The sequence below is a fragment of the Amaranthus tricolor genome, chromosome 1, assembly GCF_026212465.1.
Source record: "Amaranthus tricolor cultivar Red isolate AtriRed21 chromosome 1, ASM2621246v1, whole genome shotgun sequence".
NCBI classification, from domain to species: domain Eukaryota; kingdom Viridiplantae; phylum Streptophyta; class Magnoliopsida; order Caryophyllales; family Amaranthaceae; genus Amaranthus; species Amaranthus tricolor.
Window position 1 is genome coordinate 10,250,147 of NC_080047.1, and position 25,613 is coordinate 10,275,759.

Sequence of the window (25,613 nt, forward strand, 5' to 3'; positions counted from 1 at the left end):
GAAATTAGAAGAAAACCTTCAAAAAACTTTCAACAATTGAGAGAAGGATCAGTCTCTTGACTTGGGCATCCTTTCTTAATTAACGAGTATCAAACGTTTTTTTTTATCCAAAAACGTCAGGCATGTTCTATTTGGTAAACCTCAAGGTTTATCATATGGATAATAAAAAGTCTGTCTACCTCATAGAAAATCCAATATCTCAAGACTACCACGTGAAATTTTCTAAAAAGAGAAAGCTTGTTAAAAAGAGAGGAAACTAGTTTTTGTGGCACCGTGATTCATTTATACTACTGAAAATCTTCCACTGGTTCCAATTCCCATAATATTCATGGCCACAACGGTCAAAGTTAGCTTCAATAAGTACTCCTTATGGTCTCAGTGGAGTAAAATGTAGCTCAAATAATATTATTACAATCATTGCTGAATGTTTCAATGATATAGAATCAAAACCGGGAAGAACACCAATGATATGATAGGATTTAAAAGCAACGTATTTAATATTTTTCTTACCCTGAAAATAAAAATTAAGTAAAAATCAATCCCATATAAATTTCGGATGTTGATGAATTTTTTGCATTTCCAGAAACAGCCACCTCAAGCGAAACAGATGAAAAATGAAAAATCCATTACAAATCAGTCACATGTTCTTCACATCCTTAGAAAGCCATACATCAGAAATAACCGTTGGGTCCTGAACAAAAGCTATAACACAAAATCATCAACAGCACGCCATGATACAATTAATCTTAGATTGGCTTGATTTTGAAGTGAAGTGAGATCAGCGAAAATACAAAACACTTCAGGTCCTGCAACAAAAAACGAAGCAAAAATTCACTATTACGCTCATTCACAACTAACGGACTTGCAACAAAAGAATTAATGCAACATGAATTATTTTACCCAACTCAATCAATCTGTATTAAATTAGTTCTCTTTTGCTCTAATAAAGTACTAAGTCGATTGCGAAAATTAGAAGTGTAGCAAAGTAAATGGAAGCATTCCAAAATGGTTTACGTAGCAATTTTAAGGAGACGAGGGAATTTTCCATAGTCTAGATGGCGGGGGGAGTACCACGCGTAGAAAATACAAAGGGAGCTAACACTTTCTGCCTTATTACTTGATCTTCCTATTTTTCACATGACTCCTCCCATCAACCCTTTAAGTCCTCACCCATCCCATTTTTTGTTTTGTTAAATGCCAGAGATGAAACAAAGCCTCAGCAAAACTACAGTTTCATCTAACAACAACGCTGATCATTCTCTGTACATGGAACTTATTATCTCAGTCGATATCAGAAAGACCACATTATTTCATCTCTGACAGGTAACAACTAATGACCTAACTATTCAGTCCCAGCGTCAAAAATGTAAGCAAATAACCATCAAGTTATCAAATCTGCAGAGTGAGATTTGATGTAATCCTCTAGGTACTATCTGAACCTGTAATAATAAGATATTAGTAACTATTAAGAGCGAAGCAGATAATGGTCAGGAGAATAGGGTGATCAATTCCTATTTATTGCGATTCCGTGCACATCACTTGAAACACGAGGGCATTTAGTGATCCAAATGATATCAAGTATTAAGAAAAATATAAATGTCATAATCCTTTCACAACTACAGTAAAATATCACAAGGTTTCTACAAGATAGAAATTTCAGCATTCCTGGCAAGGGAATTATGCATGAAAATTTCCAACTAGAGGAAGGATATGGTAGTATAGGGTTGTTGATAGCCTGGTGAAACTTTAGCTTGAGATACCAGAGGATCCATGAACAGTGTGTATTGGTTATCTGCTTACCGTGTCTAATTGTGATAAACTTTATATACTGAAGTATATGAATTGAATACACTTGGACTTATCAAAATGGTTGGTTGAGTGTTGGAGAACTTTTCGGTAAAGTTACTTTTAGGTTGAATCGATTTTGGTAGGTCTAAATATGGTAGACCTTCAGCCCATGTTTGGTATTATTACAGTTGACAAAATGGAATGGAAACAGATTAAAGAGTGGAAAGTATTATGTTAAGTATGTTTCATTTGGTGAAGAATGAAATTTAAACGCTGTGCAAATGGAAACGAATTAGAAAGTGGAAAGATAACAGAAGTCCAGAACTCATTGAGTTAGCAGAACCCAATTCTAAAATTCTTCTATCCAGTTTGCCAAGGAAAGAACATCAAGAAACAGACTCTATACTATCATTCTGGGAATGGTGTGTTCCCTTTGTAAAACCTGCAGTTATCCATGAAGACCTTCAAAGTTTATGAGCTTCTTGGTAGTTCAGCTTCTCGACTTCCTACAGTTAGGACACTTGTATTTTCTTTGCCAACCTGATACTGCCCTAGAAAGTAGAAATTGATTAAGCAGTATCTTCTATTCAGTCTGGTTGTTATGAGAGCCCTAAATCAGTGTTCCTCCAGTCAAGATATCATAGTCTGTCATCAAACATGATGTTCTATTCTGCTAACAGCTTTTTCTTCGGACCTCTTTAATAAGCAGTTCCAGCTACACCACCATCAATTTGACTCTCAAATCCCAAACAATAATTCCAGTTTCACTATAGAGCTAAAATTGTTTGCTAAGGTTCTGATTAGAAGACTGGTGTGTTACACATTCTAGAAAGTCAATTTCACAACAATGTAGTCAGGCATGACCTTAAAAAGGCATATGAGTCCTTAAAGGATCCATTCTGCAGGTTATGCTGCCTAGATTACGCTATCCATGCATTTCTGTCCTACACATTTCCATCATTGATAGAGCCTATTAGGCCTTCCCCAGAGAGAGACAAAGGCTTAAACATGATCCCATGTCACCCTACTAATATGCCATAGGCCTAGAGTATTTATGTAGAAAGTTGAATGCTATTGATTCAAAACACGAGATAGAAAATAATCACTTAATGTTTGCTCGTTTTGTCTACTCTAAGAATAAATCACACATGCTATCCTAATATATAAGGACAGTGCCTTTTGGATTTGAACACTCTGCAACTTAAAATAACTATAGTGTTGTTTATTTCACCAATAATACGGAATTAGTCAGATATTATTTGTCCTAAATCTTGCAAAGAGCTACTAATGAGTTGTGAGTACATTTATCTTCAGCAAATTTCACAGTAAGCTGTGAGCCAATGTAAGATAAGTATTGATAAGATTATCACTAGGACTAATCTTGGGCAAGCAGCAAATGCAGGCAAACTGCACATAATCAAAACAGTCACATTGGAATGCAGTATTTAAAGTAGTTTGAATTTAAAATGTAACGAACATTGGAACAAAGTTGCTGTCAATTAGGTTATGTGCTCTGTTCCATAAAAGAGATAGATAATTGGGTTAAAATGGAAAAAAGATACTCGCTTATATTAAGGGATGACATAAATGGTCTATGACTTTGCCCAAGAATGGTTGTTAGCCTTGTAATAGACCTTGTTCTTATACTGTAGAGGAAGAATAGAGACATAGTATTAGAAAAGAAACAATGTGTTCACTTACTCAATTACAGAATTTATCAATGTAAAATTTATATAAACTATATACTAATGTGAATCTAAGATAAGGATGGATTTACTTTATTCCGACTATTTTCTTCATTAGATAAGAACAAGACAATTGTTTTGACACTCCTCTTCAGAACATTTCTCTCATCCCAAGCATATATGTTACCACCTCAAACCTACTTTATAGAATTTTTTTTGGCTAAAGGATCACCCGCCAAGAGAAAATTTCTCCTTCCTCAGTTTTGCATTCTCGAAGCTACATTGTTATATTGCTATAATGCCCACCTAGAGTATGTAATCATAACACCATTGATTGTAAAATTTCTCTCCAATTTAATTTCCACATTGTTTTCGCATAGCATAAGTAACCAATCCAATTAAATGCCTAAGAAAGCTATTGTTAAAAGTTTTTCTTGTAGAGACGGACAGTAGCTAGTAGAAAAAGATGGAAGCCTATACTAACACCCATCAATTTTCTAAGCTCATAACTTATTATGCTATGTTGGCTTCACATCCTGAAGTTTTTTAAACAAGTTACTTTTGTTTGACCCCCTCCTAGGAGCTTATAACTTATTTATTCTATGGTTCACTAGCAATCACACAGCTCCTAGCTTAAAACATCCCTGCTCATTAATGAATCATCATTACTAAATAACATCCTCAGCTGACCAATTCAAGTTCTGGCGGTTTCAAATGTAGCAAAAAAAGAATATGAGAACAGATAATAGATTCCAACATATCTCCCCATTTTTGATAAAGATATTCACATTTTAATGCTGCCGACAATATAGGTTTTACAATTTACACAATGTGCAGAAGCCATGTTGAATCACTAAATCAGATAAAGATGCATATTAACCTGGACAAGGTAGTAGAAGATGCGAAGACCCTCAGGATCCTTACTACTTTGGACATCAACAAGTGAACCAATTTTCGAAGTTGTAAATGAAATATGCTCATTTCCCATCACAATCTCCAATTCTTGCCTCCCAATTCTATCAGGTTCTGGCCACAGATTGTCATCTTCCTTCATTATCTAATTTAAGCAATAGAACTGTTCAGTAAAATTACACGAAGCTGAGCTGCTAATAATGCTTACCACAAAAATTACCAAACCTTCTTGAACTAAATTCAATTACAATCAAAATCACACAACAATAACAAATACAAAATCTAAGTCGATATTCGATATTGAATTATAATTTAACTAAAATACTTTCTAACAATGGTATAAACTATACGCAATAATTTAAATTTTGAACCCTAAAACCCTAAAAATAAAAGAATTAAAACAAGTCTGAAAGAGAAGCAGACCTCGCTTTCAGAAATGATGCGGCGACATTCGCGAAGAGCAGAAGGAGTGAGAAATACTTCCTTACGAATCATGGTGTCATTTTTATAGTTGGAATTGTTAGCATAACGAAGTTTGCCATCGGGACGAAACTCGAATTCAAGAAATTCATGGCCGAATTTTCCTTTGTGACCTACATAATACCTAAGGTAGAACTCCCCTGCATCTTCCTCTGCTGCCGCCATAGCTAATGCACAAAGGTATCGGGTTACAGATTCGGATTGTAGACACGGGTTTGTGGACAAAATGGAAATCTGAGGAAGAAGAAGAGGTTCTCTGGGCACGTAGTTCTTATTTTAGCATTCAAATTGGGCCATAGAAGTCCATTAGTTTGCTATGGATCTAGGCCCGGTATACTAAGACTAGAAAAATTAAAATGTACAAGATAAATTATCAACAAAATGAACTAAATAAGATAAATTTCAACTTATTTTTAAAAGTAACTGCGAATAACTTTCACTTTTTTTTGACCTGTTCACAGTTACAGCTACTTTACTTAATTTGTTTTTCCTAATTATTGAGTTGCTATTTTTTGTATTTGCATTAGAGACATTAGAATAAGTTATTATAAGTCAATGTATGTTTCAGGCGGGATGATTCATCGCCAAAACTCCGAACATTCGTAATTCAAAGCTTGGAGGCTATAATAAAGTAAATAAACATATATATACAACTAAATATATACAAATGTTTGAAATATACAACTACATAAACATATATATATATACATAGTCAATCCAAATACACAAAAACGAAACGCTAACGCTTATGACCCTCATCTACCCTATCCAACTGAGTTGGTCTCCTACGCCTCCTACGGTAGTAAGAGGCGTTCGGGTGTCGCTCTAGCAAAGGAGGACTCTATAATTGTGAGCCATTTGTTCCTTGATTTCTAAGTATTTCTTTGTTAAATTGATGTTTACTTGATTATTGAGTTTACTTATTTGAGTATTTGAAATGGGTATTGGTTAAAAATGTATCTTTAGACATGATATGATTAAGACTCGATTTAGAGATGAAATTACTAACGGTGTGTGTATGCTACATTTGGTGGTGAGATGGTGGATTGGAAAATGTTACAAGTTGTTTAAAGGCTTAGTTTGGTTATCTATTGTTGTGATAAGTGATAGTTGGTAATGATATGCTTGTAGTTGACTATGAAAGTGGTCTTGATTATTAGTAGGGAGTAATAGTTGTTAATTAGTGTTGTTTGATTGTTGTTAATCACAAGTACTCTTGTTAGGTTGTTATTAAAGCTATAAATAAGGTCATGAGTATAGTGTCAACTTATCATTGATGGTTGCTAAAGTTAGTTGTTATGATGTTCGATTATAGTTCTTTCTAACCTTGGATAATGTAATAAATGATATTGCGATATGATATCTTTAAGATTTGTCATTATCATCATATTATAATAAATGATATTGTGATGTGATAACTTTAAGATTTGTTATTATCATCATATTAGCACTATATTAACATCGTAAGATTCAAGTGTAATTTGTTATTTTTTGGTAACGTGAATCAATATAACTCAAATATCGTTGATGTAAAGGAACGATTTACATGATCTCTTTATTCTTAAATTGATGGAAAGACTCGTGTTGTTGTTGATTTAATGATCATGACTTGTATTGAATGAAATGTGTGCGTGTTAGAGTAATCGAAAACTTATAGTGAATGAGTAATAGTGATTACTTTGGCTTTTAGCTGGTATGACAAAGTACATAAGTGGACTTATTAGTTATACTCCTAACTTATATAATGCCCAATTCATAAGAGGATGGTAGAACTTTAGTTGGGTGACTTTTGTGACTTTTGGTCGTGCAGTGACGCTTACAGGTACGTACACGCAGTAACTAACCCTTATATACAATTTTCTTTTAAGACATTATTGTTTATTGTTTATTGTGATAATATGCATTTTATCGAAACTATGAAGTACTAGTGAGTAAACTTTATATGAAGAGATATCGATTATGAAATCCTTGAGCTTAGAATAGTTTAGAGAATGAGAGTATTAGTAGAAGGCGGGGACCATCCCCTTGTTTATTTAAAAATTAAATTATGCCTTACTTGGAGTTAGAATGACTCCTTTATAGGTGAATTTTGTATTTTGTTTGAGTTGCTCAGTGGGTTGCTATCTAGGGCACTCATTAATAGTAGAAAGCGGGAGTTATTCCCATTTGATAAAGCATTAGATTATGATTAGCTGGCGTGACTCAACTGGACTATGTCCGGTTGATTTAATAGTCCCCTAGGTGAGATCTAGCGGGATTACTGTATGGGGGGTATGCATACTTTTGTCATTTGGGTGCCGGGTGGCCGATACCACCCCTTGACCAAGGTGTTACCGTGCGGGCTTTGCAAACTCCAATATGGTGACCTCTACACTGGATTGGTACCCCAGTGTGTTATAATTTTTCATTGGAGGGGGTATGAGCTCATACTTTTGCCATGGGTGCTGAATGGCCGATAACGCCGTTGGCCTTGTCACTATGCCATGAAGTGGAGAAAAGATCCACTGATAGAATGTTACACATTGATAGAAAGTTTATTCATTCATAGAAAGCTTACACATTGATAGAACGTTTACTCATTGATAAAAAATTTATTCAATGATTGAATAGTTTATGCTAGTGAGAAGTGCGTCTAAGTTAAGTTACCTCAAGGGAGTTACCAGTCCCAAAGATAGACTATGATCACACTTACTCTAAGATAAACAAGCTCTATAAGGTCATGGTAATCTGTTAATGTCTTGGTTGAGTTGATACTTTGCGTGTTTTACAAGAGTTATGTTTAGAGAAGAGGAGTGTGAAGACCTGCATTCTACCCAAGATCACATGGTTTGGGTTGGAAAGGGCATAATGAGATTAAGAAGTATAGGTGGACGATAAATGATTACTATTTGTGCTTGTGTCTTTTGAAATCATCTTATGTTGTTGTATAACATAATGTTATCTAGTAGTTGACCTTATTATATTTGATGCTAGTTACTGACGTGTACGTGTTTGTGTTTATGTTTGATTGTTTGATGACTTTCTATGATTGTCCTGGTATGACACATTGGCCTTTGGTCTGATGTCGAGCAGCAGGAGGATCATAGACAGACGTAGTAGGTATTAGAGCTTCGTTTGCATTTGCATTGCATTGGGGGAGAGTGATGAGGGCGAAGCATAACCTGTGTCATACCGTTTTCTTTTGATTTTGTAGTTCTTATTTATCTTTTGTAAACTTTGGTTGTGTACATTTTGTTATGAGGCCTTGTGTCATCCTTTGTATCTTTGTATTTCCACTGCGTATAGTTTATAACTTCGTATGGTTTTAAAGAATTAAGTCATTTTAAAACGCAAGCGTTGGCACTGGAACCACGATCGGTGTGTGGCATGTTGATTTGAGAAGCCGACGATGAATCATTATGTTGTGGCACATTTTTGGAAAGGCATTGAAGGCCTCAAATTAGTTTAGTTATGTTATCTATCTATATATCCTTGTCGCATCCTCAGTTTTTAGTAGAGATGCTGCCGAAATTTTCACTCACCTTTTTAAAGTTAATATTTAACATTTATCTATATTCTTTTCCGTTTCTTTTTATGTAACATCCGAATTTCCTCCCGTCCTTCACGATTTTGATTTGGTTTAAGGGATTGAAAATTCAGGTGTGTTACATAATGGGCTGGCCCAATATGGTCTCTTAAAGAGACCGTCTCTCGCAAGAATTTGTGTTCCACTATTACTACAATTACCAAATGGGCCCTAAAAGTAATAAAGTAAATCTAGATGTAATAATCTACATGATGTTCAATAGACACAAAAAATTACAAGAAAAACTCTTTAATTATGAGTTTGTCTTCTATAAATTTAGTACACACTAAAATTAATATGAATCAATCTTAAATTTAGAGAGTATGAGTTAGATAACGTGGGTTAGTAGAATGGAGAGTGAAGAGTGTAAAACAGATAAAAGACAATTAAAAAGAGATACGCAATAATAATAATAATAATAATAATAGTAATAATAATAATAATATTACACAGTATGTCTATATTAAACTTATTTGTAAATTTTCTATTATTTTACCCGTACATGCCAAGATTGCTGCATTGAACATGAAGTTTCAGGATTCTTAATGACTCAACTAATACATGTTGCTTACCAAAAGACAATGCCAACGTGTATGTTGTCTTAACCTTATAAAAATCACAAAACTAAAAAGATATTTTATACATTGTGAGGCTAAAATTGAGATTTACAATAAATTTTCAGACATTACAACAACTGATTCAAGGGTGTTGGCGCTACCTTTTTAATATACATTTATATTTTTAGTTGTAAATTTTTTAAAATCTAAGTTCCGTTAAATTATTAAATTCTACTAAAAATTTTGATCTAATTCTAGGCCTATCTTTGACTTGGATATCATGCTCTCGTCAATTGTCATAGTCTCAACAACTTATCAGTACTCCATTACAATTTTGTCTGGAAATAATTTTAGGGTTGAATGTATAATCTCCAATAAAAACCATTAACAAATCATGCTGAGCGGGGGGTTGATTTTTTTTGACCAAACTAAGGTTTTTTTATTTGTTTTCTTTAGGTGGTTCAAAAAAACCACCATATCATTACTCCAACTCTAAGGGGACTTAGATGCTGTTTCCCAATCTGTATTATATGGTCTTCATTCTTCTTGCCTTATACTAGTGGAGTATTTTGGCAAATCACCATAATACTTGCATTTTTTCTTCTTAATTTTGCAAGTTATGGATGATGATGAACTACAACAGCTCCATGTAGTTTTCTTCCCATTCATGGCATACGGCCACATGATCCCCACCTTAGACATCGCGAGACTCTTTGCAGCTCGCGGTGTCAAGACAACCATCATCACAACCCCTGTCAGCTTACCAATTGTCACTCAAGCCATCGAAAAGGCCAAAAAACACGGCTCGCCAGCAATTCACACTGAGATCTTCAGCTTCCCATCAGCAGAAAACGGTTTGCCTGATGGGTGTGAGACTGTAAACCAAGCCATAAAGTATAACATGATCCCCAAGTTTATGCAGGCAGTTGAGATGCTAAACACACAGCTTGAGCAGTACTTGGAGAAAACCCGACCCCATTGTCTTGTGTCTGATATGTTTTTACCATGGACAACTGATTGTGCAGCAAGGTTTAATGTCCCTAGGTTGGTGTTCCATGGGACTAGCTACTTTGCTCTTTGTGCTGAGGAAATTGTTCGGGTTTATAAGCCTTATAAAAACGTCTCTGATGAAGAAACGTTCATACTTCCGTCTCTTCCACATGAAGTTAAGATGACAAAATCACAATTTTCAGAGGATTTTATGAAAGAAGAGCTAAATGAATCGAAAAAGGAATTCGAACAGATCAAAGAATCGGAGATTAAGAGTTATGGAGTGGTTGTTAATAGTTTTTATGAATTGGAACGCGATTATGCCAAATTTTTCGGTAAAGAATTGGGAAGGAGAGCATGGCATATTGGTCCTGTTTCACTTTGCAATAGAAGCATTGAAGATAAGGCAAAAAGAGGGATATTAGAAGCATTGAAAGATGAACACGAGTGCTTAAAATGGCTTAACTCGAAGAAGAAAAACTCGGTTGTTTACATTTGTTTTGGGAGCATGGCTCAAATCAATGCATCTCAAATGCTTGAAATTGCAATGGGTTTAGAAGCTTCTCAACAAGATTTTATTTGGGTTGTCAAGAATGATAGACAAAGTGAAGAAGAGTTATTGCCACAAGGATTTGAACAAAGAATGGAAGATAAAGGCCTAATAATAAGAGGATGGGTTCCACAATTGTTATTGTTGGAGCATGAAGCTATAGGAGCTTTACTGACTCATTGTGGATGGAACTCGACTTTAGAAGGAATCTCAACAGGTCTACCGATGGTAACATGGCCGGCTGCAACCGAGCAATTCTACAATGAAAAATTGGTGACCGAGATTTTGAAGATCGGAGTTCCAGTTGGGGCTAAGAAGTGGAATGTAGTTCCATATAATGTAGACTATTTGGTGAGAAGGGATGCAATAGAGAAGGCATTAAGAGAAGTAATGGAAGGAGATGAGGCTCAGGAAAGGAGAAACAGGGCAATGAAGTTAAAGGAAATGGCATACAAAGCTGTTGAAGTGGATGGTTCTTCATATATTGATTTAGGTGTATTAATCAATGAATTGAGGAATAACATGCTTAACTAATCCATGATTTATCTAATAAAGCTTACTTTGTAACATGTCTAAGATTAGTTCTTTCACATACTGTATTAATTGCTATTAATTTTGTAACAAAATGTAAAATTAATAGGGCTCAAACAGCATTAATTGCTATTAATTTTTCCTCCGAATTTGAAAATTTATATTACATTTTAGCATAGACATTCTCACAATAAGATGCCTTTTTGAACGCGGTAAGTGTGACACAATGGTCTTACCCTTGTCGCAACCAACTAATTAAAGGACCATAACTCCATTACAATTAAGCCTGGTCTTACCCTCGTTGCAACCAACTAATTAAAGGACCATAACTCCATTACAATTAAGCCCGGTCGTACCCTCATCGCAACCAACTAATTAAAGGACCATATATCCATTACAAGCCAAAAGAAAAAAATATGAATTTTCACTAGACTTTTTAAACACGTAGCCTAATTTGCTTCTTCACACTAGCTCAGTAAAACATATTCGTAACATTAATAGGATCATGTGGTTTTTAGACTTCAGAGTACTCTGATCTATAAAATACATATTCCCTATGTGTAGTAAAACTTCATCAAAAGATGGCAGAAATAACTCAGCAGCTCCATGTAGTTTTCTTCCCATTCATGGCACACGGCCACATGATCCCAATCCTAGACATCGCGAGACTCTTTACTGCTCGCGGTGTCAAGACAACCATCATCACCACGCCTGTCAATCTAAAAACCTTCACTAATGCTCTTGAACACAGTGAAAAAGCTGAAGGAGCCTCAACGATTCACTTTGAGGTCTTCGAGCTCCCGTCAAACGGGTTGCCTGACGGATGTGAGACCATAAACCAAGCTATGAAGTTGGATAAGACTTACAACTTCTTCATGGCAGTTCGGATGCTAAATGAGCAGCTTGAGCAGTTTTTGGAGAAAACTCGGCCTACTTGCTTAGTGGCCGATATGTTTTTGCCATGGGCGACTGAGAGTGCTGCAAAGTTCAATGTCCCAAGGTTGGTTTTCCATGGGTTTAGCTACTTTTCCCTTTGTGCAGAGGAAATTGTTAGGCTATATAAGCCTTACAAAAATGTGTTTTCTGACGAAGATACATTCATTATTCCTTCCCTTCCACACGAAATTAAGATGACAAGATTGCAAATTTCAGAGTTCGTTATGAGAGAGGCAACTGGTTTTCAAGATGCACTCAATGCATTTAGAGAATCAGAGCTAAATAGTTACGGAGTGATTGTCAATTCTTTCTATGATTTGGAAGGCGATTATGCAGATTTTTTCAGTAAAGAATTGCGAAGGAAAGCATGGCATATCGGCCCTGTTTCGCTTTGCAATAGGAACATTGAAGACAGAGCGCAAAGAGGTGGACTACAAGCATTCCAAGACAAACATGAATGCTTAACATGGCTTAACTCGAAACAGGAAAAGTCGGTGATCTACATATGCTTTGGAAGTCTAGCAGAGCTAAACGCATCTCAACTACATGAGATTGCAACAGGTTTAGAAGCTTTGGAACAAGATTTCATTTGGGTGGTGAAGAATGAAGAGGAAAAAAAGAGCCAAGAGTGGCTGCCTCCGGGGTTTGAGCAAAGAATGGGAGGCAAAGGCTTGATAGTAAGAGGGTGGGCTCCACAGCTACTTATCTTGGAGCATAAAGCCATAGGAGTTTTCGTGACTCATTGTGGTTGGAACTCGATACTTGAAAGCATCTCAGCTGGTGTGCCTATGGTTACATGGCCTAGTGGAGCTGAGCAATTCTACAACGAACAATTAGTGACTGTTGTGTTGAATGTTGGAGTCCCCATTGGAGCTAAGAAGTGGAGTAACGTGCCTAATGCAGATGATTTTGTGAAGAGGGATGCAATTGAGAAGGCATTGAGAGAAGTCATGGAGGGAGATGAAGCTCAAGAAAGAAGAAACAGAGTCAAAATATTGAAAGAAAAGGCACTCAAAGCCGTTGAAAAAGATGGTTCTTCCTACTCTTCTTTAAGTGCATTAATCAACGAGTTAAGGAATCATTAATAAGTCAAGATCATTTTAATCATCATCCTCGTCATCATCAACATCAACATCAACATCATACCCAGTGTATTCTGCTCTGCTCATAAAAAACTAATACCAGAGCCTAGGGAGGAGAAGAAGGCGGCAACCCATACCCATTAAGAAAGATGCAGCCAAAAGTCCCTCAACTCGAAAAAGATCCTAAAAAAATCTTCAGAAAAAAATCCTCTTAATCAAACATTCAATATTCTAAATTTTACTTTTAGTGTCGCTTTTCTACTTGTTATCTAAAAGATGGAATTAATGGTGGGATAAATATTCAACATCAATAAATTAAAAATGGTGTGCACAATTTATATGTCATATGGTTTATCCCACAATTTATAAGTCAAAGGTGATTAGTGATGGTCAACGGTCATTTACGCTGGTCAAAGGTCATTTGGTTTAGTTAACGGTCATTTGCCTGAATGGTGTAGATTTTGATATTTTGGTGGCAGTAAATCACAAAAAACAAACTTTAAAACTGTAATTCGCAAAATCCCTAAACTTAAAGACTGTAATTCGCATATTTCCCTACTATGAATGATGAAGATAAATGTTATGTGTTCCTAATGTTACCATTGTCCATCCACATAAAATGATTAATTTTAAAAAAAAAGTCCACAACAAGGATAAGCAAAAATAAAAACCAAATTTACTTGCCTGTTTCTTTATTTTAGTTTGAAAGATTTAAACTTACGTAATCTTACCCCTATAAAAATAAATTTTTGCAAAAGAAAAATCATATTTCATCAAATAATAATACTCAAATTTCTTAAATTTTACTATACATACTATTCTCTGTTATCCCTTTAATTTTACTACACTTATTTTTGGCCGCCATTTGACACTCTTTGTTTTAATATAATCCCCAAAGAGGCAAACTTATTCTCCCCTCTCATCGCATCGACATATTTCTTCCAAACTCGTGTTTTTTCTCTTATACCCAATAAAATAATTGTTGTATTTTTACCTTTTGTAACAAATTTAAGAGGCAAAGGTACTACATGGAAATGCAACATCTTTTCCCACAAAATTAACTTGCTCAATAATTTGCCAACTCTAGAAACTATTGAGATGTTCTGTTCATAGCTTTATCAAACTTTTTAACAAGAAACCAAAAAAAAAAAATCATTACAAACGTTGTAATAAGGTGACTTGAGTAGCAAAATCTGCTTTCTTCAAAACACCACAGACTCATGTTTATGACATTCATAGGATCATGTGGTCTTTAATTAAACTTACCCTATATATCTACACTTGTGTAGTACAACTTCATCAAAAAAATGGGGAAAAAACCTAAACAGCTCCATGTAGTTTTCTTCCCATGTATGGCACATGGCCACATGATCCCAATCCTAGACATCGCGAGACTCTTCATTGTTCGCGGTGTCAAAACAACCATCATCACCACGCCTGTCAATCTACCAATCTTCACTAATGCCCTTGAACACACCAAAAAAGCCGAAGAAGCCTCAATGATTAACTTTGAGATCTTCAAGTTCCCACCAAACCTGTTGCCTGATGGGTGTGAGAATCTAAACCAAGCTGTGAAGTTGAGCACGATGAGAAACTTCTTAATGGCAGTTATGATGTTAAATGAGCAGCTCGAGAAGTTTTTGGAGAAAACCCGCCCTAATTGCTTAGTAGCCGATATGTTTTTACCATGGACGACTGAATGTGCTGGGAAGATCAAGGTCCCTAGGTTGGTTTTCCATGGGACTAGCTACTTTGCTCTGTGTGCCGAGGAAATTGTTAGGCTATATAAGCCTTATAAAATTGTCTCTACTGATGAAGAGACAATCATCATTCCTTCCCTTGCACATGAAATAAAGATGTCAAGATTGCAAATTTCAGAGTATATTATGGAAGAGGACACTCATTTTCTTAACGCAGTGAAAGCAATGAAAGAATCAGAGCTCAACAGTTATGGAGTGATTGTCAATTCTTTCTATGACTTAGAACATGATTATGCAGATTTTTTCAGTAAAGAATTGGGTAGGAGAGCATGGCATATCGGCCCTGTTTCGCTCTACAATACGAGCATTGAAGACAAAGCACAAAGAGGTGGACTACAAGCACTCAAAGATGAACATGAATGCTTAACATGGCTTAACTCGAAACAGGAAAAGTCGGTGATCTACATATGCTTTGGAAGTGTAGCAAAGCTAACAGCATCTCAGCTGCTTGAGATTGCAGCAGGTTTAGAAGCTTTGGAGCAAGATTTCATTTGGGTGGTGAAGAACGAAGAGGATGAAAAGAGCCAAGAGTGGCTGCCTCCGGGGTTTGAGCAAATAATGGAAGGCAAAGGCTTGATAGTAAGAGGGTGGGCTCCACAGCTACTGATCTTGGAGCATAAAGCCATAGGAGCTTTCGTGACTCATTGTGGTTGGAACTCGATACTAGAAAGCATCTCGGCTGGTGTGCCTATGGTTACATGGCCTGGTGGAGCCGAGCAATTCTACAACGAACAATTAGTGACCGTTGTGTTGAAGGTTGGAGTCCCCATTGGAGCTAAGAAGTGGAGTTACGTGCCTAATGCAGATGATTTTGTGAAGAGGGACGCACTGATAAAAGCATTGAGAGAAGTCATGGAAGGAAATGAAGCCCAAGAAAGGAGAAACAGGGCGAAAATGCTGAAAAAAATGGCACTCAAAGCTGTTGAGAAGGATGGTTCTTCATACTCTTCATTAAGTGCATTGATCAATGAGTTAAGGAATTACTAATTAGCATTTACGCTGTATGATTGTAACCCTCTTCAATCTTCATTGATCTCGTTAAACAATTAAAAAAAAATCTGCCGGAAAACAATAGTCTACTGTACCAATGTTATTTTGTAATTTCATCTAATTAAATGTTCACTGTCTAGTTATCGACTACCCATTGAGGTGATGGTGCCAAAAGCCAATGTGGTCAATGTTTCTGAATTAATTAAGGAATTATATGAAGACATGGAAGTTGTAGGGTTGACGACCCGAACCTTCATGTCGACGGTTCGTCGACGCTGGTTCTTATGATCCTGATGCTGGGTGCACGTGCTGAGTTCGTCAATCATTAAAGCTTTATTTACGTTGTAGTTTTATGTGCCTATATTGTTATTATATAAATTCTTTTATTTTATTAGTTTTAAAATTTTTATTTGAAGGTTTAAATAATTTTTTGTTGTTTTTAACTTTTTGTCTATCTTAACATCTTGTTTTTAATTAGAATATTTAACACCGTCATACTCTAGATTTATTTTAAATCTTTAGTTGACAATTGTGAAAATATTATCTATTCATACTCGAATAAAAAAACCTCCTTTTATTCATAAAATTCTTCATTTAATTTAGCAAAATTGATCACACTTTCAATGGGTCGTGGATCTCTCAACATGGAGCATTTAGTAAATAAGATCCGGGCTTTTGCTCCATCACTTGCTCAAAAATAACTCCAAAAAGTACACATGAAAATATCAAGAAATTAAATTTAAAGCATAAAGTATCTTAAACTCAATTCTTACTCAAATAAGCCAATATTATATTATACCCAAGCACAACAGAAAACCATAAAAGTACAAAGTAACATAGACTAAATAGGTGCTCTCTTCTCCATGTTACAATCTTGATGTGAAGTAAATCAGATTTAGACTTGCATGGTAATAGTAACCACTATAAGTGAATCCAATTTGAGCAGACTTGTGGAGACCTATCTAAATATCTAATTTGACAGTTCGACGTAAAAATCACATTTCCTAAAAAATATTTAATTTATTATCAACATTCCAAAGGTACACAATTTTGCTTAAGCAAGTGGCATGATATTTTTTTACCTTTCTTGGTAAAATTAAAAGTATTTCAAATCTGTTTAAAATCGGATCTTTTATCTAACTTGATCTTTATATTATTGTACATTCATTTTGAAGTCGGGTTAAAGTTGAATTCGGTTATAAAGTCGATAAATATTAAATATGTTTTGAACATCTTAGGTAAAATTCTCTATTGATATAGGTTGCCTTTGTACTCTTATTTTTTCATTATCCACGTCTAATGTTTCTATACTGACGAGACATTAGTGACCTATAGACTAAAGTGAAGCAATAATGTAAAGCAGACAAAAGACCTTTCTAGCATGCATCTAGAAATAAACCTGTCAAATTCAACTTTGCTCCTTCAATCTTCACACAATTCGAAGACGTATATACTTCATATACATATCACAATAATTTTTAGTGGTTCTCCTTCTTACTAGCTTTTCACAAAATATCAAAGTAAACATAATATCATCTTCAAATCATCAAAAAATCAAAATGGGTGTTGAACCTAAACAACTTCATGTAGTCTTTTTTCCGTTCATGGCTCATGGCCATATGATACCAACACTAGACATAGCACGGATGTTTGTTGCGCACGAAGGTGTCAAAACAACCATCATCACTACCCCTCGCAATGCGCCTACCTTCACAAAAGCTATTGAGAAGACCATAAAATCTGGAGCTTCATCTATCAACATTGAGTTATTTAACTTCCCAGCCCAAGAAGCTGGGTTACCTGAAGGATGTGAGAATCTAGAGCAGGCCTTAGGGCCAGGAACTATGGACAAATTCTTTAAGGCTGCCGCTATGTTAAGGAACCAACTCGAGCAGTTCCTTGAGAAGACTCGGCCTAACTGCCTTGTGGCGGATATGTTTTTTACTTGGTCTACTGATTCTGCAGCTAAGTTCAACATCCCAAGACTAGTGTTTCACGGACATAGCTTCTTTGCACTATGTGCTTTAGAGATTATTCGGGTTTATGAACCTTATAATAATGTCTCGACTGACATGGAGCCCTTCATTCTTCCTTTACTCCCACATGAAATAGAGCTGACAAGATCACAGCTTGCACCAGATTTATGGAAATACAAGGAAAGTGAATATAAAAAACGGAATTTTGCAATCAAGGAATCTGAGCTTAAGTGTTTTGGAGTAATTGTGAATAGTTTTTACGAGTTAGAACCCGAATATGCAGATTTTTACAGGCAAAAGTTGGGAAGAAGGGCATGGCATATTGGTCCTGTTTCACTCTACAATAGAAATATTGAGGAAAAGATTCAAAGAGGGAAACAAGTTTCCATTGATGAACATGAATGCTTAAAATGGCTTAACTCAAAGAAGTTCAATTCAGTCATTTACATCTGTTTTGGGAGTACAATTCACATGATACCTCCTCAACTGCAGGAGATTGCAATGGGTTTAGAAGCATCAGGGAAAGATTTCATATGGGTGGTTAAAAATGATGATGATCTTGGAGGTTTTGAAGATAGAATTAAAGGAAAAGGTCTAATTATCAGAGGGTGGGCCCCACAGATTTTGATTTTGGAGCATGATGCTGTTGGAGCATTTATGACTCATTGTGGATGGAATTCGACACTGGAAGCAATCTCTAACGGTGTTCCGATGATTACATGGCCAATGTTTGCTGAACAATTCTACAATGAAAAATTTGTCACTCAGATCTTAAGAATTGGTGTACCTGTTGGAGCTAAGAGGTATACTACTGCACCTTCTTTAGAGGATGTAGTGAATCAGCATGATATAGAGAAGGCTTTAAGAGAAATAATGGAGGGAAATACAGCTGATGGGAGGAGATACAGAGCAAAGGAATTCAAAAAATTGGCAAGGAAAGCTTTAGAAGAAGGTGGTTCTTCTTCTTCAGATTTGAGTGCTTTGATTAATGAACTGAGATGTTTATCCACCTAAACACCAAGATCAATGATCACATTTAAATTTGTATGGTCCCTTTCGCTAGTACTTTTTGTTTTCTTGTACTTTCATGTAACAAATTAATTAGAACATGAAAAAAAAATTTAAACATTTTAGAACATGAATAATAGCTGCACTATTCCGTTTTAATTTGTCTTATTTTCATTCAGATGTAAGAGAGTAATTAGTCCTTAACATAATCCAAAATCTTGAATACCATTGGTCACGACAGATGATAAAATCATTTTTTCTGTCTCAGCCTCTATTGTGATCGCATTGACCTCAAAATCTTTATATTAAAGTGGGTCAATATTTTGCGTGTAATTCCTACGTCGAAAAAATGTTGCATAATAATGTCAACATTTCTCAACAAATTAGTACTAGTATACACTAACCTCTGCAACACAAGCATTGGTCATCTTGCAGAAATTCATATGCATCAAATATGCACGTTACGTGGGCATGATCCACAGTTATTCAAATTCGCAAATCTGCTAAGTAAGCAGCTAAATGAGTGCTTAGAGAAGATATATTCCAACCGCCTTGTGGTGGATATGATCTTGCTGTGGGATACTGAATCTGCATCCAAGTTCAACATCCAGAGATTAATATTCCATGGGATTTGTTGCATCTCATGAGGAATCGTTGAGGTTCAGCTCACAAATTCCAAGTTTGAGTTACCAGACTGTTTATAAAAAACAAAGAAGCAGAATTTTGAAAGCTGATTATTATAAAGGAACCAGAGCTCAACAATTACAAGGTGATTGTTGATAGTTTATATCTGGATGAGGCTCGTTTCTCAAAAAGGCAATCACGCTTCTAAAAAAAAGTAATTCTTTAAAATGGCTCAACTTAATGAAACCAAGTTTAGTAATTTACATCTGCTTCAAAGGTATTGAAAATTTCATAGCTCCCCAATCACATAATTGCAATGACCCTAGAAGACTTGGGAAAACAATTCATCTAGGTCACAAAGAATGACAATATACGAGGGTAGCTACATAAGTGTTGATCTTCGAGAAGGAAGTCATAAGAGCTTTCATGACTCCAGTTTGTTAACTAGTACATGACTGCTTTTGCATAATCTGGCATGAAAACTAGCACATCACTGTTTTTACATAATCTTTCATCCTAAATTTCCAGTTTGTTAACTTTTCCAACCATCATAACATAACGTCTCCCAAAACATGGGAAAATTGATGAATTTTCAAATTCGTCGGAATAATTTGCGTCAGAAAAAGAATACTAATTGTAATTTTTCAAATTGATACTAGTTGAAAAACTGCAGCAGTTTCATTAGAGGCATGGGGAGTTATCGAAAAAGATGGAGGATATTAAAGGAAATTGAGAGGGCAAGAGAAAGGGTCAAATTTGAGTCACTAGCAATTAATATCTATGGTGAAAGTAAAATTGGTCAGTACATGGTGATGAAAGAAATTTGTATGATAATTATGGAGAAAGTTACCATCCCTCGTAAGGGAGAAAATGGAAGAAAGTATGGGCGTGTTGGGGACTAAAATAACAAAGACTCAGAGAATACTTGTCGTGTGAAATTGTGCGGGTGTCGATGTGGGCCTTTGATGTGTTTGGTAGGTGGTTTGTAGACATGAACATGGGCGGGCCGGAATGCGGGTGGCACAAACATGGCCCCCAATCGCCTTGTAGCAGATATGATCTTTCTATGGGCAACTTAATCAGCATCAAAGTTCAACATCATGAGACAAATACTCCATGGGACTTGTCGGGTGTGATGAGGAATCACCAGTTCTTTCTACCATCCACCATGATATTCAATTGACAGAATCCTTGCTACCAGACTATCTATGGATAAATGGGGATCAGAATATTGAAAGCAAATGATTAGGGTAACGGAATCCGAGCACAACAATTACAAGGTGATAGTTAATAGTTTTTATGAAATTGCACCACACTACGCAGAATTATACGTGAGAAAACTGGGAAAGCAAGCATGGACTGATGGTCCTGTTTCCCTCTGCAACACAAACATTATGATAAAGCTCAAAGAGGCAACTACGTTTAAAAAATGAAAGGAATTTGTTAAATTTTTTCAACTTAATGAAATTAGGTTCAGTAATTTACATCTGCTTCAGAAGTATAGCAAATTTCATAGCTCCCCAATTACATGAGATTGCAATGACTCTAGAAGCCTAAGGAAATCAGAAAGACTAAGAATGGTTGCCACCATGATTTGACCAAGGCATGGAGTGATGGAGGCAAAAGTATTGATCTTAGAGCAGGAAGCCATGGGAGCTTTTGTGATCACTGTGTATGATATTCAACGGTTGAAGGGAGCTGAGGTCGCTTACCAGTGATAACATGGCCTATTTTCTCGGCACAATTTTACAATGGAAAGTTGGTGTATCGGATTCTGGCATTTCTGTCGGAGTTAAATAATAGAGTAATATACTTGTAATAAGGCTATCATCAAATGAGATGCAATAGAGAAGGCGTTGAGACATATAACAAATGGAAAAGAGGTGGTAGAGAGAACCATAGCAAAGAAAAAGAAAGAAATGATATGCAACTTATACTTAGACCATTGATAACATCTTTGCCTTATTTATTGTTTGGACTTTCAGCCTTTATGTTCTTGGATTTTTGTTTTTGATCTCTATAATTGTGTTGTTTTTTCTTGCCTTGCTACGTGCCTTGTCTTGTCTTTTATTTTTATTTGTCGGTTGGTCTCATTGGCCGCAGCCTTCTATCACAAGGATATGGTCTATCATCCTCCATCTCTCCCAACCCAAATCATAACTTCTATAAGTGGTATACACTTGATATGATGATGATGATAGATGAGTCAAAGAGTTATACCTTCAAAGCAAGAACAGCCATGATAACAGCCAAAGTTTAAAAAGGTCATCTTTTTTCCCATGTATTCTTTTCAAATGTGCCTATAAAATTTTAGTTGCTCAGTTCAACCATCTTTAAGAAGTTACTTCTAATAAATTTGATGCATAGTACTCAAAAAGTATGTAAACTATGACTTATTATATATACACCAACTAGCTACGCATTCACCATCTACATAGGCAATCATCCAAATAATGTTTCACTTAATTGACAACCACAAAAATTAGGGCTTCTGCACAAGAGGGGAAAACACACTCAGCTTCTATATACCAGTTATTAAGAAAAGAAAGAACAAAGAGAGATAGAAGAAAAGAATGTAAAGCCACAATTCAAGCCTAACAAATTGATCACAAGAAGCCTCTTTAATGACCTCATAACAGAAAGCATTTATTATCATAACTAGCAATCCCTTAACCAACTTTCATCCAGCTCGCATAACGGAATTCTCCTCTCCTTTTGTATATTCCTCTTCTTACGTCTCTGATATGTTTGAATTGCTAGCTCCTCACTCACAGGTGTGACACTTACATTTAGAATACAATGATAATTTTTATAGGGAAGAACCAAGTGGAAAAATCCAAAAATAACGCAATGAAAATTCCTCCAAATAAGAGGTGGAATAAAATTATAAACAGAATGAGCACCTCATCACTCTCTTTCCACTGCTGTTGCTTCAGATACGAGTGATAAAAGTATACAACAGACAGCAGAAAAGGTGCGCCAAGCAAATAAGACATTCCAATAAAACATTACATACAACAACTTATTTTATAACAAAAATCAATGTAAAGTATTATCATATAAAATCAAAATTAAAGGTTCTGAACTTACCGCGACCGCAATATAAGCTTAAACAACCGCAAAACCATCAGCATGGATGGAAAAAGTCATTTCCCAACTGTGTCCGCATCTAACATTTTGCACAGGGCTCCATAATTATTATATTTTTGGTCCCTATGAACTATTATAAGTCAAACTTGAGAAAAATTTGGCAATTAGATGCATTATTTTATGAACTATATCAGACAATTTGTCTTCAAAAGTACTTGCATACTGAGTCCTATTAAAAAAATAGACCACAATACAACATGAAAATTATGGTCAAATCTCAAAACCCCTCCTTGCATAGGCACTATGACAAACAATTGAGTAAACGGGAAAAAGAAAAAGGAGTTAAGAGTTACCCTTTGCCTTGACATCTTCAATCTAGAGCTATATAGATTGTAAATCAAGACCAAATGTCTGGGTCCAGGGTCCTTACTGGAAAATACATGAGCACGTTTCATCCGTTACCATACTGCGCATTCAAAAGATGCCAACTAACTAACAAGCCAATGAAACAACATAATTCTCATGACACAGCTTAAGAACCCGATGAAACACAAGATTGTTGATAGATTAGAGAAGACTTCTTACGTATACATATTTCACTATTACAAGCAAATGAGAGCATCCAGTTCTTAGAGTTTCAGATTAATGTGCACTCGCATGTATTCCTAATTATGTATGATTCCATTTCCTCCTTGTATAATCACACCATCAAAAATCTGAAAATATTGATTGATTGGTGGCAACTTTAAACTTTAGAATAAATTATTCACGGAACGAATATCGTAACAACATAGCGTCTCCCTAAAATTGGACAATATATACTAATTAGGGCATAAACTGATGAATATTTCAAATTCGTCGGAATATTTTGCATCGAATGCTGATAAATTACATTTCAAAATTAAAAAACTACTATAATTCAATTATTTCAAATCGAGTACTAGATGAAAAACTGCATCAGTTTCAATCAAGGGAAGGAGACATACCTTACAAAGTTGGATTATTAATTGTTAATCAATAAATGGGATTACCCCATAAAATCATAAAAAGTTGGATTGTTTTAGGTATTTTTTTTTTTTAAGGGTTATTTGACACTTGGCTCGTGTGGAATTTGAAAAACGCAATTCTCCTAGAGAAACCATCTCTAATTAGGTAAGACTATAAAAGAAAATATAAAGTAAGAGTAGGTATTAAGCTTTAATAATAAAAAAATAAAAAAAAAGTTATCAAAATAAGTTTCGAAAAATTTTAATTTTTAAAATAAGAATCTCTGTGTCCGAGCCTAAAATTAAAGTTTGTTCGTTGTTACTAAGAGCCAAAAAATTTTACGTATATATGAAAAAAAATAAATTTCATGTTGTTCGTTGTTATCAACAGCAAAGTAATATTATTCGTTAATTTTTTTGGTCCTTTTAAACATTAATTATGATATTGTCTATTCATGTGGGAATTAATTTCTTTACCTTTACAATTTACAACTACTTAGAGGATTGTTTCGGTAGTGAAACGAGGAAGTGGAAGATACTTAAAATACTGTAAGTGGAAGCGTTATCAGGAACGGCGATTCGTGGAAGGAAGCAACCTGAATTCCTGCAACACAACGCGTTAGCCTTGTCCGGGGGTGATCTCTCGGAAAACCCCTCCGACGCTCAAGTTAGAACAGTGATATAAGATTATTGAAGAGACGATTATAAACTGAATGCAAGAATTAAGATATCGAGGTTGATATTGCTTGTATTTTGGTAGGCTAATGAAATGGAGTGTGAGTAAGGATGCTAAGAGGATTATTTTCAGATGATCCCTTCCTTTCTGATGGTAGCCTCTATTTATAGCGATGAAGAAGGAAATTATTTCAGAGAGGAGGTTGATCATCATGGGGGTAGTGGGCAGTTATCAGCCTTGGAGGAAGGAGAACCATGCAATGAGGGATAAGTGGGAAGTTGGGTCAATCTGGAGGTTACTTTCCTGGAAGTTAGGGTATTTTGAGGGTTATTTGCTCATGGGCCAACTAAGGAGTTTGGAGAATTCAGGAAAAGCTCATTGACTAAAAGTCAAGGTCAATACGAAAAGTCAAAGGGTATTAGGGTAATATGACATTAATAATTTAAATAAATAAATAAATTAGATAAGTGATACCATGACAAGGATAAAGTTACAATTTGTGTAGAGAATTATAGAATGAACACAATAACAGTATCTTCATTTTCTGCTTTTTAGAATAACTTGCATTCTATTAAGTTTTAGCTCATTTTATATGAGATCATTTTACTGTGAGACGGATCCATATAATTAGCTTATTTTTTTAAATGATCAATTTAAAATTATATGTGATTATTTAGCACTATAAATATACATAAGTCAGTCAGCTTAATAAATAATTTCATTTAAGAATTTGTGATTAAGTTTTTAGTCTTGGGTATCCTGAGCAAATTTATGACCACATTACGAGCTTAGGGCCAAACAGTCAACCCATTTGTCATCATTTTGCAATATGCAATTTTGAAGATATAGAGAGGTAAAATGAACCATAAATTAAAAAAAAAAATAAACATACAATCTAGTCTAGCTATTCAAAATAATTGTTCATTTACTAACAGAAATTTGTAACGTTCCTAGGCTACCATTTTTACATAACTTTATATACTTCTTAAAATTATGTAACTTTGTTTAACAGGAAGTAATAAATTATTTTGTGAAAACTCATTATTTTTTTACTGGTATGTTCAGAAAATAAAGAGTTTTGTATTTTTATTTTGTATAAGATTGAACACAATTGAAGCATAAATCACAAGATTGGTGAAGATTTCAAATCAAAGTGGAATGAGCAATAAAGAAGTCTATGTAAACACTTATAAGAAGCTAAAATGTTAGTCCAAGTGCCAATAAACTTAACAATGACGATAACTTTAATCATATTATCGAATCTTTTTTATCATGTATATCGGAGGATGATGGTGAAGATGTGTCAAGTGTGAGTGGATTAAGGTTTGAAACAATACATGAGGTGTTTAACATGGAGCGTTTGAGGTTCCATTGAAGCGAAGAACCAGTCAAGGCATGGGAAAGTATGGTGCTCGATTAAGACAACA

General features: G+C 35.2%; 5 protein-coding genes across 5 annotated transcripts; 4 read left to right on the top strand and 1 right to left on the bottom strand.

Annotated features, from left to right (window-relative positions):
- Positions 1-457: 457 nt before the first annotated feature.
- LOC130825195 (protein mago nashi homolog 2) lies at positions 458-5,162 on the bottom strand. Its single transcript, XM_057690307.1, has 3 exons — positions 4,809-5,162; positions 4,354-4,530; positions 458-806 (listed from the first exon to the last, which is right to left on the bottom strand). Exons 1-3 carry the CDS (start codon positions 5,028-5,030, stop codon positions 747-749), a joined length of 459 nt encoding a protein of 152 aa, XP_057546290.1. The 5' UTR covers positions 5,031-5,162; the 3' UTR covers positions 458-746.
- Positions 5,163-9,202: 4,040 nt separating this feature from the next.
- Positions 9,203-11,163, top strand: LOC130825203 (scopoletin glucosyltransferase-like). The gene has a single exon (XM_057690320.1). It carries the CDS (start codon positions 9,607-9,609, stop codon positions 11,059-11,061), a length of 1,455 nt encoding a protein of 484 aa, XP_057546303.1. The 5' UTR covers positions 9,203-9,606; the 3' UTR covers positions 11,062-11,163.
- A 101-nt stretch (positions 11,164-11,264) lies between these two features.
- On the top strand, positions 11,265-13,642 carry LOC130825212 (scopoletin glucosyltransferase-like). Its single transcript, XM_057690329.1, has one exon. It carries the CDS (start codon positions 11,640-11,642, stop codon positions 13,077-13,079), a length of 1,440 nt encoding a protein of 479 aa, XP_057546312.1. The 5' UTR covers positions 11,265-11,639; the 3' UTR covers positions 13,080-13,642.
- Positions 13,643-14,254: 612 nt separating this feature from the next.
- On the top strand, positions 14,255-15,976 carry LOC130825220 (scopoletin glucosyltransferase-like). Its single transcript, XM_057690341.1, has one exon. It carries the CDS (start codon positions 14,384-14,386, stop codon positions 15,821-15,823), a length of 1,440 nt encoding a protein of 479 aa, XP_057546324.1. The 5' UTR covers positions 14,255-14,383; the 3' UTR covers positions 15,824-15,976.
- A 1,159-nt stretch (positions 15,977-17,135) lies between these two features.
- On the top strand, positions 17,136-18,969 carry LOC130825231 (scopoletin glucosyltransferase-like). Its single transcript, XM_057690354.1, has one exon. The coding sequence runs from the start codon at positions 17,386-17,388 to the stop codon at positions 18,814-18,816; it is 1,431 nt and encodes a 476-aa protein (XP_057546337.1). The 5' UTR covers positions 17,136-17,385; the 3' UTR covers positions 18,817-18,969.
- The last annotated feature ends 6,644 nt before the right edge of the window (positions 18,970-25,613 follow it).